At 32.3% G+C, this 15,144-nt stretch overlaps 1 protein-coding gene across 7 annotated transcripts in view; it reads right to left on the minus strand.

The window, feature by feature from the left end:
* The window catches only part of LOC143240652 (SRSF protein kinase 1-like), a 72,231-nt gene that overhangs the window by 42,274 nt on the left and 14,813 nt on the right, over window positions 1-15,144 (minus strand). For 3 of the 7 annotated variants that reach the window (XM_076483426.1, XM_076483423.1, XM_076483425.1), the window contains exons 2-4: window positions 11,806-11,936; window positions 7,617-7,833; window positions 2,477-2,580 (exon numbers count right to left, since the gene is read on the minus strand). In XM_076483426.1, the coding sequence (XP_076339541.1) occupies window positions 2,477-2,528 (52 nt within the window). In that variant the 5' untranslated portion in view covers window positions 2,529-2,580; window positions 7,617-7,833; window positions 11,806-11,936. Of the gene's footprint in view, window positions 1-2,476; window positions 2,581-7,616; window positions 7,834-11,787; window positions 11,937-15,144 lie in introns of those variants that run through there. The other 4 variants (XM_076483424.1, XM_076483427.1, XM_076483422.1 and 1 more) reach the window with 3 other exon arrangements.

The raw sequence follows: 15,144 nt of genomic DNA on the forward strand, positions 1-15,144 counted from the left end.
AGAGTTTGTGCATCTACTTTAATGGTCAACTGTGTAGCCTTTTAGGTGAATTACTTGGCACAATCTCTCTTCATAGCCCTCCATGATCGTTTGACAGTACTCGACTGGTACTTTCCTCCATTCTTCTTTACAGAAGGCCTCCAACTCTTGCAAGTTTTTTGGATGACGCTGATGAACCCTGGTCTTAAACTCATGCCAAACATTTTCAATTGGGTTGAGATCGGGTGACTGTGATGGCCACTCCAGAATGCTTATATGGCTCCTCTGCAACCAGGATTGCACATATTTCAATGTGTGCTTAGGGTCATTGTCGTGCTGGAAGATCCAATGACGCCCAAGCCGCAAGTTTTGAGCATCATTCTTGATATAAGTGCCTAATATATCAATGTACTCTTCTTTTTTCATGATTCTGTTGATGCAGTGAAGGCTGCCTACACCAAAAGAGCTGAAGGAGCCCCATAGCATGATCGAGCCACCTCTGTGTTTAACTGTAGGGATGGTGTTCTTTGGAAGATTTCATTCTCCCTTCTTACAGAAAATATAGTGAACATCATTGTGGCCAAAATGCTCGATTTTAGTTTCATCTGACCAAAAAATACTCTTCCAATAGGTAAAGGGTTTATCTACATGCTTTCTTACATACCTCAATCATGCTTCTAAATGAATGGGCTTTAAATATGTTGTTCTACGAGGACGGCATGCTTTGAACCCAGAAGAGCGTAACATGTTCATAAGTGTAGAGGTGCTTACTTCAACCCCAGTTTCCCTTATCAGTTTCTGTATGTCATTATGTGTTAAACGATGGTTCCCACTAACTTCTCTGAGAACCTTCTTCTCTGGAATTTTGGTGGGGCATCCAGAATGAGGGAGGTTAACAGTTGATCCTGTAAGCTTAAACTTGGCATTTATGCTTTGAACATTAGATTTCGGCACATTAAGTTGCATAGCAAGGTTAACGTATGCTAATAATTAATGTTTTACACTTTATTACAGAAAGAAAAAGGTCACTGGAAAGGGTTGAAAACTGTTTAACACAGATGAATAAGCATCTCATATAAACTTAATGTTTGCATTTAAATTGACTAATTGCACTAATGAAATAATAGTTTCATGTTGGGTTCACTTTAAACTGTGATCTAAGATATGAAACAATTTGAATGGAACACTGTGGTGCATTCACATAAGTAAAGCATACTTAAGTATCTGACAGGCATTTTGATATATATATGATCTTTCATACAAGTTAGTCTGCACCTTTTCATGACTTAAATCTTATATGCAATAAGGATAATCTGAAAGATACTGTGAAAATGTTCTGGTATAAGAATATATTTTAATTTATGTGTTTAAGCTCTGTACACAACACTATGCATCTAGTTTTAACACACATAACATTCACTGTTTTAAGCAGAATAATCAACATGAAAAAGATTAAAGATATTACTATATATAGTCTCTCATGTCAATGGAAAAACAGTTCTTATCAAAGAAACTTTTTGTGTTTTCAATTTTTTGGGGGCACTTGTGATTTTATAAGCACAATGAATAAAGATGTTAATTAGCTGGTTTTTATAATACTGGTATGAAGACTTGTAAAACTGCAGTACAGACCTGTGAATGTTTTTCAAGTTGAAACTCCATGTTTATATTTATCACTATAACTATGAACCAAGGAGTGTGGAAAGCAAAAACAAGTTGTTTGTATTGCTGATATCCTATTGCATAACAAATACTATAATGTTAATGTTTAAGATATTAAAAAAAACTGAGTAACACACTTGGAATATTGAAAAATGTTAAATGTAACATACTTTTGATAATATAATTGTCTGAAAATTACTAAATTTTCTTTTAGCCTCTAATTTTATTTAAAACAAAGAAAACTATTAATTAAAAGTGTAATTAATCTTATATCTATAGCTGTGTCATGTAGAGAGAATGTTATTAACCATTTTGCAACCAGATTTTGTATTCCCAGGAACCAGGAAACACTGGTAAGCTTAAAAAATATAAAATTGTTCATATTTGCTTGATTGTTTGTATATTTTATTGAAGAAATATTTCAGAATGCAAATATCACTGGATTCACTGTGTGACTACCTATTTTAAAGTATACTTATACAGCTCCTTAAAATGGCAGATGTATCAAGTATACCACACTGCTAAACAAAGGGTTAAACACAAAACAAATGGGATTACTTGGTGGTAATTTCCAGGGATTAAAAACACACGCTTATGGGTGGATAAGTAATTTTCCCTGTCATTACAAACTAAATCAGCATTTAGTTATATAGCTTCTATAAAAGAGGATAATGGTATACAAAAACAGTACATAAAAATAATTTGATGGTAAAGTTTCCTGTGCTAAGTGCTGTATTACACTTGAAAATTCATAACTCTCTCTCAAAATGTATCCATCAGTGTTAATTTTAAAGAAACTAAATCCTTTTTTTTAACTAGAGAATATCAAGAATACCTTTGCAGTAGTCTCTGGGATCTTCCTGTTCATCATCATCATCTGATCCCATAATATCTTCTTCTTCATATAATGGTTCTGATGCAAAGAATTCTGGTTCAGGTCTATGGAAAAAATCAAACATTTATAAATTTAAAAACAGTTGTTATAAACGTTGCAATTACATACATTGTATTTTTTCAGGTTTTCTAAAGTAAACTGATTCTTTTTTTTCCTCTGTAGCTCTGTTTATTTTAATTTAATTATTTTTTCCAGATATGTTTTGTATGCTCAAACTCATGGTTCTATCTAGACTTCTGTCCTCTACAACCACAAGTTACAAATTAAGATCTTTTTCTTACTGGAAATGTAACAAAATACTGAATATTAAAATTCTTAACTTCAACAAAGCTAATAAAAAATATAAAACACAACTTTTGTACTAGCTTTTTATATAGTAGTCATCAAAATAACAATTATGATCATAGATATTGCAAACATTCTCTGCTATTATTTCTTAGAAAGATATTCTGATATAGAATAACTAACTACAAAGAGCTTTCCATTTAGCTATAAGTTCTAGATCTTAACATTTTTTGTTTATGATTAAAGCATACCTAGTTTTTGCAAATCAACTAATTACAAGGGAAAAAAGGGTTAGTTTCTAATGTATATTTTTCTTTCTAAATAAAAACCTGAATATGGCTGGTAGTAATCACACAGTATCAATGATGCATCATAATGCAAAACCTTAACACAGCTATAATATTTTCACAATACACACAGCAAATATAAAATGAAAAAGAATACATATTAATAATTTTCATGTTTTTGTCCAAGTCTTGATGAAAAATTATATTTTCTCCTAGTTAAAAGACAGCACCATATACAAAAATATTAATTTCAATAAGTTAATACCCACAACTGTTGTACTTAAGCATGTCTTTGATCCACTTCAATTTTAGATTTTAAAGTAATTCGAGTACAAACTACAAACACTTGAAAAAAAATGACATATTTCTGTATATAATACTGAAAAATTAATTCAATCTAATGACTATGTTTTTTTATTAACCTAATTCATAAAAGTATTTCATCACGTAATGTACAAATCAAAGGATATGTTACCACAGGTAAGTGATAATTACCAAGAAAAACTCCATACTGGTATATCTAGGTTAAATCATCCCTTACAACAACAACAACAACAAAAAATCATATACAGCCTCTATCTTTTAAATATTCATCAATCTTTCATTCCTTTAAACCACCTGTTAGAAAACATAAAACTTGACTCATACAATGCCAATATTTATATCTATGCCCCATAGTCCTACTGTTCTCAATATTAAGTATAAAAGCAGTTATGCATCAACATCTGACAATTCCCTCAAACACTTCGATCAGATCCTCTTTAACTCTTCTTTTTCAAGAGAAAACAATTACACAGATCATAACCTGTCCTCTTACAGCAACCTTTCTAGCTCAAGTGTCATCCTAGTGGCCTTTCTCTATACCCTTTTCAACAATTCAGTATCCTATCTATAATAAGGAGTCCAAACCTGAACAAAATACTAAAAGTGTGGCCTGTGCAATGAAATTATTACCTCTTTAGACTTGTATTTAATATAAAGGTACATACAACCACAAATTCCATCTGTCCAACCAATAGCAACAGCACATTGCACAAGTAGCTTGAGAGACTGATCAATCATAACACCAAGATCCTTTTCTTCCATAACATTATTATGGTTATTCCCATCAAAATTATACTTATGATACAAAATATGATAGCCAATTGTATTAACTCGTATGTGTTGTAAATAAAAGTCATCTGCCATTTATTTGCCCAACTCACCAAATAATATAAATCCTTCCAATGTTAGCAACATCTAAGACCTAATATCACCAGCAAATTTAATTTATTAACCACTCCCTCATCTGCATTATTGATGTAAATCAAAAATAAGTAAAGGTCCTAACATTGAGCCTTAAAATATCTTAATTGTGACATTAATCCAGTTTGACTGAAATCCTTTGATAATAATTCCTTTCTTCCATCCAGCCTCTTTTCTATCCAATGAATCAATCTATCATCCACAGAATAATCTTAAACAATATCTATCCAACAGGAACTATTTTTCATTAGATACACATTGGTAATTATCGTATAATTCAATTTAATAACAAAAGAATGGTTGAAATTATTTCATAAGACCCTGTGACAAAACTGAACAATTAAAACAATGTACTTATAAGAGTTTTATATCTCTAACTGAAAAGTTTTTCCCTGCACTTTAAACCTTTACATTTTTATTGTAGAAACATGATAAGTCACTCAGAAATAACTAAAATTTAATTAATGTACATTTCATGAAAAAAATACCACCTAATTTTGAAATAATTGCATTAATATTTCCAGTTGCAATTTATTAAAGATCATTCATGTAGAAAAGTTTTAATATATTAATCTGTTTTACGACAAATATAAACATGTAACAGAAAATAAAAATCAAAAGTTAATGGATGTATTTCACCTTGAATATAAAAAAAACTTTACAACAGTCAGACATTTCAAAATTATTTATAAATAGTTAAAATTTAAATTGTAATTTCAGAAACTGACAATATGTTTCAATATCGTCAATCTTCACATAATTTAGTTTCAATCACAAATGCCATGTAAGGCAAATGTTTATATGAAAAGACCCATATGAAATACAATTATGCAAACAATAACTCAAAGAGCAGTGAGTAATAGTAATTTGTCCATAAAAGTCATACAATCTTAGTTTTCAAACAAATTTTGTTCCTGCACTTGTACTTTTAAAACAGTAATAAAGTATCAAATAACTGTAAAATAAAAAAAATGTGTTGCATTAGAAATGCTACAACCATCAGCTTCTTGAAACCTCAGGTAATGCCCATCAAGTTGTTATGTTAGCAAAAATATACATTATTTTTATTTGTTATTAAGATCATGCAATTAACATTTACATTGAAAGATAAAACAAATGACCACATGTTTTACATAAACAACAACAGATATGTGTAGTAAAGCATATAATAACAATGTCTGTCCAAATTTGTCACATTTTGAGAGAGCTTTGTAATTTCAAGCTCAGAGAACATACGTTACAAATATGATGGAGTCATGAGCAGGAAGTCACAAGATAAAGCACTTAAAAGTTTGAGTAAATGATCTATGCACAGGTTGAATTATCATATGTTGATATAAAGGGCAATTCAGAAATTCATTCATAAACAATTAATGGTCATATGTATAAAGGTGAGTTTCAAATATCTGCTTCAACATGTATTCAATTTGAATCAAGTCACAAAATACTTCAGGAAAAACTTTTTCTCCTACACCAATTCAAAACCTAAAAAGTCTTAATATATAATCCTGTCTTGTTTGTCTTTATACTTCTACAAAAACCTTGTGTGCTTAGATACAAATCATATTCGAAAAAGACACACCCATATTCTGTTGAAACATGTGGTATGCTCCCCTGAAGTAAACCACTTCATTATGCTTATAAATCATTGTTTGCCAATTTATTATCCTACTATGTGTAAGTAGTTTCAAGTTAATGAATCTCATGAATAGGATACATAATACAAGTTTTTCATCACAACCAAAAATGCAAAGCACTAGGTTGTAATGCTGCCTTAAGCATTAAAAAACGAAAATTAAAAATAATGGGAAAAAAAAAGAACATTATATACAGATATAAATTTCAGTACTTCATCTGGTTTGGATGGACAGGTTTGGGTTTGACAGTTACCTTGTTCTGGCTGTGTCAATGCAATTATGCAAAATAACAGGGTCTGTTTTAGCTGGTAACTGTTGAAGCCACAAATACCTTATATTCAGATTCTGAATAATACTGAACTATATGGGGCAAGAGTCATGATAATACATTACACATTAAATTAAGAGATGGTTTGAGACAAAAAATGTTAAGAATTTGTATTAGTCAGGCCACAGCTAAACCCAAATGAACAAGACTAAAAATATATTAGAAATATATTGAAAGGAAAAGTGCACCATATCACTGTGCTTGGAGTTGCTTTACAACAAGAGTTGTGACCTGTTCTATAAAGATGTATAGCAATGGTCAGTAGGAAATGTTAGTAACAGTCTATGTTGTGATTAATGACAATGATCGTCCCATGACATTCCTTGTTACAATAGGATCACAGTGATGTAAAACTGTGGATCCTGCTGAATGTGTACTGTAATACTGGTGGTAATATGGTATATACGGTCAGTTTCTTTGAACTACTAAAATGTTCATCATTACTACAGAAAATTTCTGTATAGATTTTATAAAAGATGTACTGATAATAACATATTCTTCTTTTGTGGGGATGTGTGTGTTTGTTTTGTTTTTGAATTTTGCGCAAAGCTACACGAGGGCTATCTGCGCTAATTGTCTCTAACTTGGTAGTGTAAAGCTAGAGGGAAAGCAGCTAGTCATAACCACCCACTGCCAACTCTTGGGCTATACTTTTACCAATGAATAGTGGGATTGACCATCACATTATAATGCCCTCACAGCTGAAAGGGCGAGCATGTCTGGTGCAATGAGGATTCGAACCCATGACCCTCAGATTACGAGTCGAACACCTTAACCCACCTGGCCATGCTGGGCCTAAGAGTAGCAAGGTGTGTGTGTGTGTGTGTGGATTAATTACAAGAAATTATTGACGTGACACTACATCTAAAGCTACAGCACTGAGAATATCCAATGGATAAAACAATGCATTCTAATATTTGTTACTAAAATGTAAGAAACGTGTATCTAATTAATCTGTTAACCACAGTTATTATCAGATAGAGTTTTACTTTCCCCTAATCAGATATTAATAACAATCTATAATATATGCCACATTAACTAAGTTGGATAACTACTGAGCTATATACGAGAGATCTAAGGTAACGTTCAAATTCGTGTTCACTCATTCAAAGACTGCTCTATTGTTGTTACTTGAATCGAAAAATATTTCTAAGTTGAAATATGGATATATAAAGTGTTTGGTGATATTTTCTAAACAAAGTATGAGACGTCATCATATTCGGGCCTGATCGCAATATTATTGTTGATGACTTATCTGCCATGTTAGACTAACTATACTACAACGTTCAAGTACAAACCCACGATCAGAAGGCTCATGTAGTTTAGTATACCATGGGGTTGTTTTCCACGCTCCTGCCACAGGAAATTGCTTCTGTAGTCGGGGAGAAGGCCGAGTGGATACTGCCGTTGGACTGCGTGACTGTCTTTTATCACTTGGGGTAGTAGATGAAGGTGCGACGAGTCGATGTTGTCGTTGAATTTTGCATGATCGTTGATATGGATCGTGCTCTGGCTCTATGGTGATACAGTAACATCAAAAAATCTTGTACCACAATCAATTAAACTAAAAATGAGTCACCTGATCTGAACAACTACTCCGTACTAAACTTTGCAAAATCATTTTGTTCAGATGCTTTATATTGTTTTCTGACTACAGTCAATACTAAAACTCGATGTACTTACAAATGAATAATATTATATATATATATACTTAGTTGTTGAAATAATAATAATGGGAGATAGGTGTTTGAAGAAAAGTTTTAAGATGATAATGTTCAGACTGAATGATTTATCTTTATGTATAACATTTAACTCTTCTAGATTATTATTAGGTTAAAATAACAAGTTATAATAAAGTTAGCAAAAAAATACACAAAGCTTTGACTGTAGTTGTAGATACATATGAACTATGTGCTTCGTAATGACATTAGCAGGAAATATAAAATCGTCGTTCATTTCAGATATTCACACAAAGCTATGCAAGAATTACCTGCACTAGTCTCCCTAATTTATTACTTTTCGATAAAAATAAGATTTCTTGCCAACAGTACACACCAACAACCCTTGGGTTTTTCTAATGGAATTTGACCGTCACTCTCATACTAATACACCTATGTGTGTTGTGCGTTTTCGCGTGTGTGAAATCTGAACGCTAGCCATGGACCTCAATATCCATAATCTGGTACGCTAAATACTAGATTTCCTGAGACAAAAAAAAAAGGCATGTTTTTATAGATATAAAATATTATTGTAATTTGTGTTTTCATTGTTTTAACTTAGATGTTTGATAAATTGAGTTTATAAAAGCAGGCCCAGAAAACCCAAGTGTAGTTTAGTAACTTCGACTTAATATCTAGCTATGGCGTCAGTTATAAATATAAGTAAACAGTTAGTTGAGTGAAGTGTTCAGTGTGTGTGAATAATCAAAAGATAGATCAAACAGTTATTCCGTAAGAGTTTGTGTTTTTGCAAACCAATGAGTAAGTTAGTCAGTATACGTTATCAATCAAGGACATCCCTGTTAAACATAATTAGTGTACGAGACCTAATTTTAGTCTATATTAGAAAGGTGTTTGTGAACTTAGGGCTACAAAGATATGTCAAAGCGAACGTGCACCTAACGTTATCACAAAAAATAAATTAAACCATTAATGTTAAGTGGACTGGAATTTGCATAAGTTTTACCACACAATAACAAGAAGAAAAAACTATCCAATGATAGTATACGTTACAATAATATGTATTTTGCTGAACATGTAACGTCACAGAAAATTATTATATAATTCAGTTTGTTCTCCCAAACTATAAGTATTTACTTCATTCATATTTATACAGGTTACTTGTATCAATATGATTAGTAACATAAATTACAGAGGAATCAATCACAGCAGCCATGTTGAAGATAACTTTCACATGTTAGTCTTACAAAACGACTGAATATCCTTAACAACACTACACTATATGAACTACTGTGAGTAGAAAAATATATATATATACATAAGAGTATAGATTTACGTAAAAGATACAACATTCCAAGTGTTATATGTTTGAAATAATTCTACCTATCTTAAAAGTATTATAATGTATAATAATACTGAAGCTTCTGAATTTTTAATAAAGTTAAAAATATAGCTCAACTGCTTAGAAACCGAACAGTAAGCAACAAAACGTTATCTACAACAGAAGGAAATGAGATACAATGAATTTCTTTGATATAAATTATTATTATGTATTGAAATTTACACTTTTCTTTTGACAAGCTGCCCCTAAATAATTTGAGGTGATAGACCAGAAAATAGGGAGTTAATCAGCCAACAACAACAACCATTGCACTCTTTGGTTACTCATATAATAGGTCTCAAGTGTAAGGATTCTCATGGCAACAGGCCGCAAACTACTTTCTGTTTTATTAACAGTGCGAACACACTGGCGACTAGACCTCACTGGGGCCCTTCAGGGAAAGCAGACACAAAAACAAACGACAGGTAACTAAATATAAAAGGAATACTTCTTATAATAAAATATTCAAATGATGCCTCTCAAATGTTTTATTGATAACGAAAAGTATTTAAATACATTTATAACTACACACTAGAAACGCTACATGAGCTTATTTTTGAAATTCAGTAAAGTGTTAAGAAAGATACACCAAGACAACTTCAAATTTACAACAGACGTTTGTTTGCTTGTTTTGAATTACACGCAAAGCTACACGAGGGCTATTTGCAATTGCAGTCCCTGATTTAGCAGTGTAAAACTAGAGGGAAGGCAGTTAGTCATTACCATCCACCGCCAACTCTTAGGCTACTCTTTTACCAACGAATAGTAGGATTGACCGTCACAATATAATGCACCTACGCCTGAAAGGGCGAACATGTTTGGTGTGACGGGGATTCGACATAACACAATTAAATCTGCAAGGATTTTTTTAACAGGATGGCATATAGTAAACGAGGTCTAACTCTTGCTAAAATTAATACCGATGACAACCATTGGTCAAATGTTCAAGCTTTTATTACCATTTAAGTGCAAGCTAACAGACGATGGAATTGAAAGTTAAGTATTTAAGTACCACTGTTTGCAAAACTTTTGAGGACAACAATCGGTATTTGTCGAAGTGCTAAATAGTTATTGCTACATTAGCTGGTGTGATTTTAGATCAACGTTTTGTTAAGGATATAATTAATGACAGGTACATATTAAATAATATTACTATCACTAGCATAGATAGCAAATGCTACAACTCTAATTTAATATTTTCTCGTCACGTATATATTACAGACTGGTACTGCACAAGCTTCAAATATAGTCGGAACTTCGGACTCGGAAGGTGCCAAGAATTACGGTGCACTTGTGAAGACATGCACACTACTGTATATCTGGATAAATTAGTACAACAATGTAAAGAACTTCTTGAGACTATAGTGTTGGTTTAAATTAATTACAACACAAACTCAAGTTACAAACAACACAATCACTCTGGACTAACAGAAGAGAAAACAGTTGTGTTCGCTGCTGTCCAGTCGTTGTGTGGAATTTCATACCATTTGCAGACCATAATAAATAAACACAGCTTAGAATTGAAAACCATGAATAATTTGTATTGTGCATTTATACTGTTAGAACAACTGTGTTAAAATTCACACAAACCTGTGTTTGAGGAATACATTTGTTGTTATTGTGCTGTTTGTTTGTCTCTCGTAATGGTAGAGACACAATGGGCTGTCTGCCGTATACAGTGTGGAGAATCGGAACACGGATTTTGTGTTGCTAGTTCGTAAACTTACCGCTGTCCCACCGGGTAGTATTGTTGAGAATTAACACAGTGTTGATGTCAGTTTAGAGCACAAGTTTTTAGCATATTGTAAATCAAAGATAACGACGCTATAGAATTTGATTTTGTGAACTGACATATATTTTTCTATATACTTCACACTTAGCTTGATACTTATAAAGCTACGAAATTCATATTTTGAAAAAGAAATTTCAACATCCAAATACCTGATGAAATTTTTGTGCAATAAAAGCAAGTACTGATATAATATCGCTTTTGTTTTATTAGTATGAACTATAGTGTAATCACGAGGGTAAAAAAAAGGTTGTAAAGAAACGTCGAAGTGTAACGGCGTAATTTTTATATTCTAATCATGTCGATTAGCAATTATGAAAGATCTGATTTTAGCTTTAGTCTCTAACTAACATAAATATTATTGGCTATGAAAAATCTATTTATCTCGTGGCCCTGATACATCAGCCTCTTTCAAAAATGCCTGTCTTTAGTCAGTTTATTCTAAAATAATGTTCATATGATGTCACTTGAACGTACGCCTATACGTGCAAGTTATTTTAAATAGTATATAATAGTAACTAATCGCGTTACATTAACATCCAGTAGTTTACATGGTACATTCAAAAACAAAACTTCTACAAACACAAAGGTATTTATACAAAAGTAAAATAACACTTAACCAGCCCTCAAAGTACTACCTGAACAGGTAGGTACCACTACAGACACTGCTGCATTATACGAGGCCTGGCGACGGGATTCACGACACCTGGGCAGTTGTGGCGTTATGACTGAAGAAGTGGGGTCAGTGTTCGCCCGTTGAATGTTTGATCTGTGATATCATTGATACAAATGGCTATTATAAATATATATATACATTCACATTTTCCAGAGCGTGAAAACGTTTGACATAATACACACTCTTCACAGAATATTCTAAACTACTCGAACTTTGGAATAAAAAAGCAGATGGCTTAGCATCAATATAAAATATTTCTGAACATATTTAAATATACATACATGGTCCTGAATACAATGTTCAAGCTCAGAAAACCAATTCGTAACACCATGATGTTACTATTACAAGTTTTTAAGCACATACTGAACTATTTCAACCATAAGTCACTTGCAATTAAAAACCTTTTCTTCTTCCAGTGTGCCTATCCGTAACTTCTATAATGAAGATACGATTGCTTAATATTAGAACGTCGGATAGCCTATTTAATAATTAAATCAACAATTCTTTAGATACTCTGATCGATTCGAGTGTGTGTGCGTCCACCTATACTAGTTTTGAGAAACGCCACCTTTCACACTCCTACATGCACTGTTATTGACAATGTATAGCAGATTTTGGAAGGCTTAAATTTTGCTATTTTGCCTTCACATTGGGTAACTCCATAAATTTTCTTTCGGAGTCTAACCCTGCTTATTTCTTTAAAGTTTCTTTATCCGTCAGATCGCCTGACCAATTGCATTCCTGCAATACTCACAACAGGCACACTGCAATTTTTTTACTCTGTTGCTTAAACAAATAAAAATCAGTGTTTGTATAAAGTACTAGAAAACAATCGAAATGTTATTTTCATTAATATAAAAATGAAACATTGCAATTACTTTAAGAAATATGCATCTTACTGATGCCCCCACCCCAATACTCGAGATAAAACTTTTAAAAATAGGAGCAATTTTGACAAAAATAAAAAAGAAATGGATGTTCACGAGTAAAGGGTATGTCATTGAAACTGTATTTAATTTTAGGAATTTGGTAATTTTCATATGAATTACATTGCATATCATTCACTTTCGATCTATTTAACATATAGAGTGTTTCATTTTTAGGAAGGTGTTTGTTTTCTTACAGCAAAGCCACATCGGGCTATCTGCTGAGCCCACCGAGGGGAATCGAACCCCTGATTTTAGCGTTGTAAATCCGTAGACTTACCGCTACTGGCGGAGGGCTTTTTAGAAAGGTGACACTATGGATTGATATGGAGCAATCAAAACCTGTTCCTCTTTAAATAAAATATAGTTGTATAACAAATTAATTATCGTCTACATAAAATACACAGCTATACCTGTAAAGGAGTATTGGGAATATTTCAAAGAGAAAGGGCTGTGCAATTTTTGCCCGAATGATGTTACGAGTAAGATATTTCTGCAACTAGATTTATCCCCAAATGAGAGTGAGAATTGCCCGAATCAACATATTTTCTGCTTCTAATTTTGTCCGAATGAAAACTGAAAATTTCCATGAGAGGCCACATGCATTGCAAGCTATGGGGAGAGGCCCCCCTCTTACATGCCTATATGAGCTTGCAAATCAATAAAAACACATAAAACGGGAATTAGAACAAATATCCTAAAAAATCCGAGAATATGCCTTGTGAAACGCAAGTTTTATGTTCTAGAGACCAGCTTCTAGCTATTTGTCGGTGGTTATGAGGATTTACGGTAATCGCATAAATATCAAACTCGATCAATTTATTCCAAATATATCTGATATATAAGGATAAATAATAGCATCCACATTATTAAGAAAACTGTGGAAACCTTAAAAATATTAAAATTAGTTTTATTTCATTTTATCTAAAAGTGATAATGGTGAATTAATTTCATTTGTTACAGCACATCCTTGACAGTTCAGTTTCCTTATAAGGAAATGCCTTCATGAATACTTATATCATTATGCATGTTCATCTGCTACTTGTTTTCTCCTACCAGAACATTACCAATACATTTTTGGCTGAACTAGATAAACTAGATTGATTATATGCTGCTATATCGCATATTGCGAGTGATGTAATTACACCATTGCAAACACTTGGATACGCACATTTTTTTTAACCATCAGATGAAACAATTACTTTTACAATTCGCTTCCTGATGCTTAAGAAATTCGTGTTTGTGTCACGCAAATTAATAGTAGTGCATCTATGAGATGTTCTTAGCAGCATTTTGTAAAAAGAAATTGAAATATGCCATTTATTAAAAAAAAAAATTAACGAAACATTTTCAGTTCCCGCGAGGCGAACAAATTCTTCGTATAAACTCAAACGCGTTCTTCAAATATACATATCAGTAACAAGTAAGTTTCTGAAACAATAGTACTATCTAGTTTGTGTCATGGGAAAACAGACCTAACAGCAGCAGCAACAACAACAACAAAAAAAAAAATAACGTTTCTAACTTTGAAGTGATAGACTAAAGGAAAGGCAGCTAATCAGTACCACCAACAACTGTTGGGATATTTTCGACAGAATAAACAGTGTAGCTTACCTGTCACTCATATAACAGACGGAAAACTATTGCATATATATATATAGCGTTAGCGAAATACAAGTTACAAAACCTCATTTCCTTTGTGTGTCACGCTAATACTGGAACAGAAGAGGAATACACTTCACTGATTCCCTTTAAAACAAAATAAATGAGCTCTAGGATATCAGTTAATAACAACAACAATAAAAACACTGTTCCGTATACGAGACGAGCTTTATACAATTTAAATATAAGATGTGTAAAACAACTGTTAAATTCCGATCAAAGATTTAGTCCCTATTTTCAATACGTCAATTTCAGTTTCTTGTAAGCTGGACTGGTCCTACTCACATACACACAATTACAACATCTTATACAAAGAAAACAAAACTGATTTTATAGTTTGAAAACAAATAATTGGCCAATAAACAGAATTATAGACACATATTTCCAAATATAAAGTGCTTATGCTATTTAGGTTAATTAATTTTATATTTAAGAGATGGTATATACTGCAGCTTTTGAACAGAAAATACAACTGTCTATTGGCCTATTGACATGTCACCCAAGCACAACCTTCTTCATGATGTAAAATACAATTCAGCACTCATGCAGCTAAAGTACTATGCACATTTATTATCAACAACTACGTTTCGCGATCTGATGTCAATTATTTCAAGAGACCCTAAATGTTTCCTACAATATGTCGTTCGAAAATAAATGAAAAACGCAGTTTTAAGTTATTCTTTTGTTTCATACAGTTGCTAAGCAACGTACCA

The sequence above is a fragment of the Tachypleus tridentatus genome, chromosome 13 (assembly GCF_004210375.1).
Source record: "Tachypleus tridentatus isolate NWPU-2018 chromosome 13, ASM421037v1, whole genome shotgun sequence".
Taxonomy (NCBI): domain Eukaryota; kingdom Metazoa; phylum Arthropoda; class Merostomata; order Xiphosura; family Limulidae; genus Tachypleus; species Tachypleus tridentatus.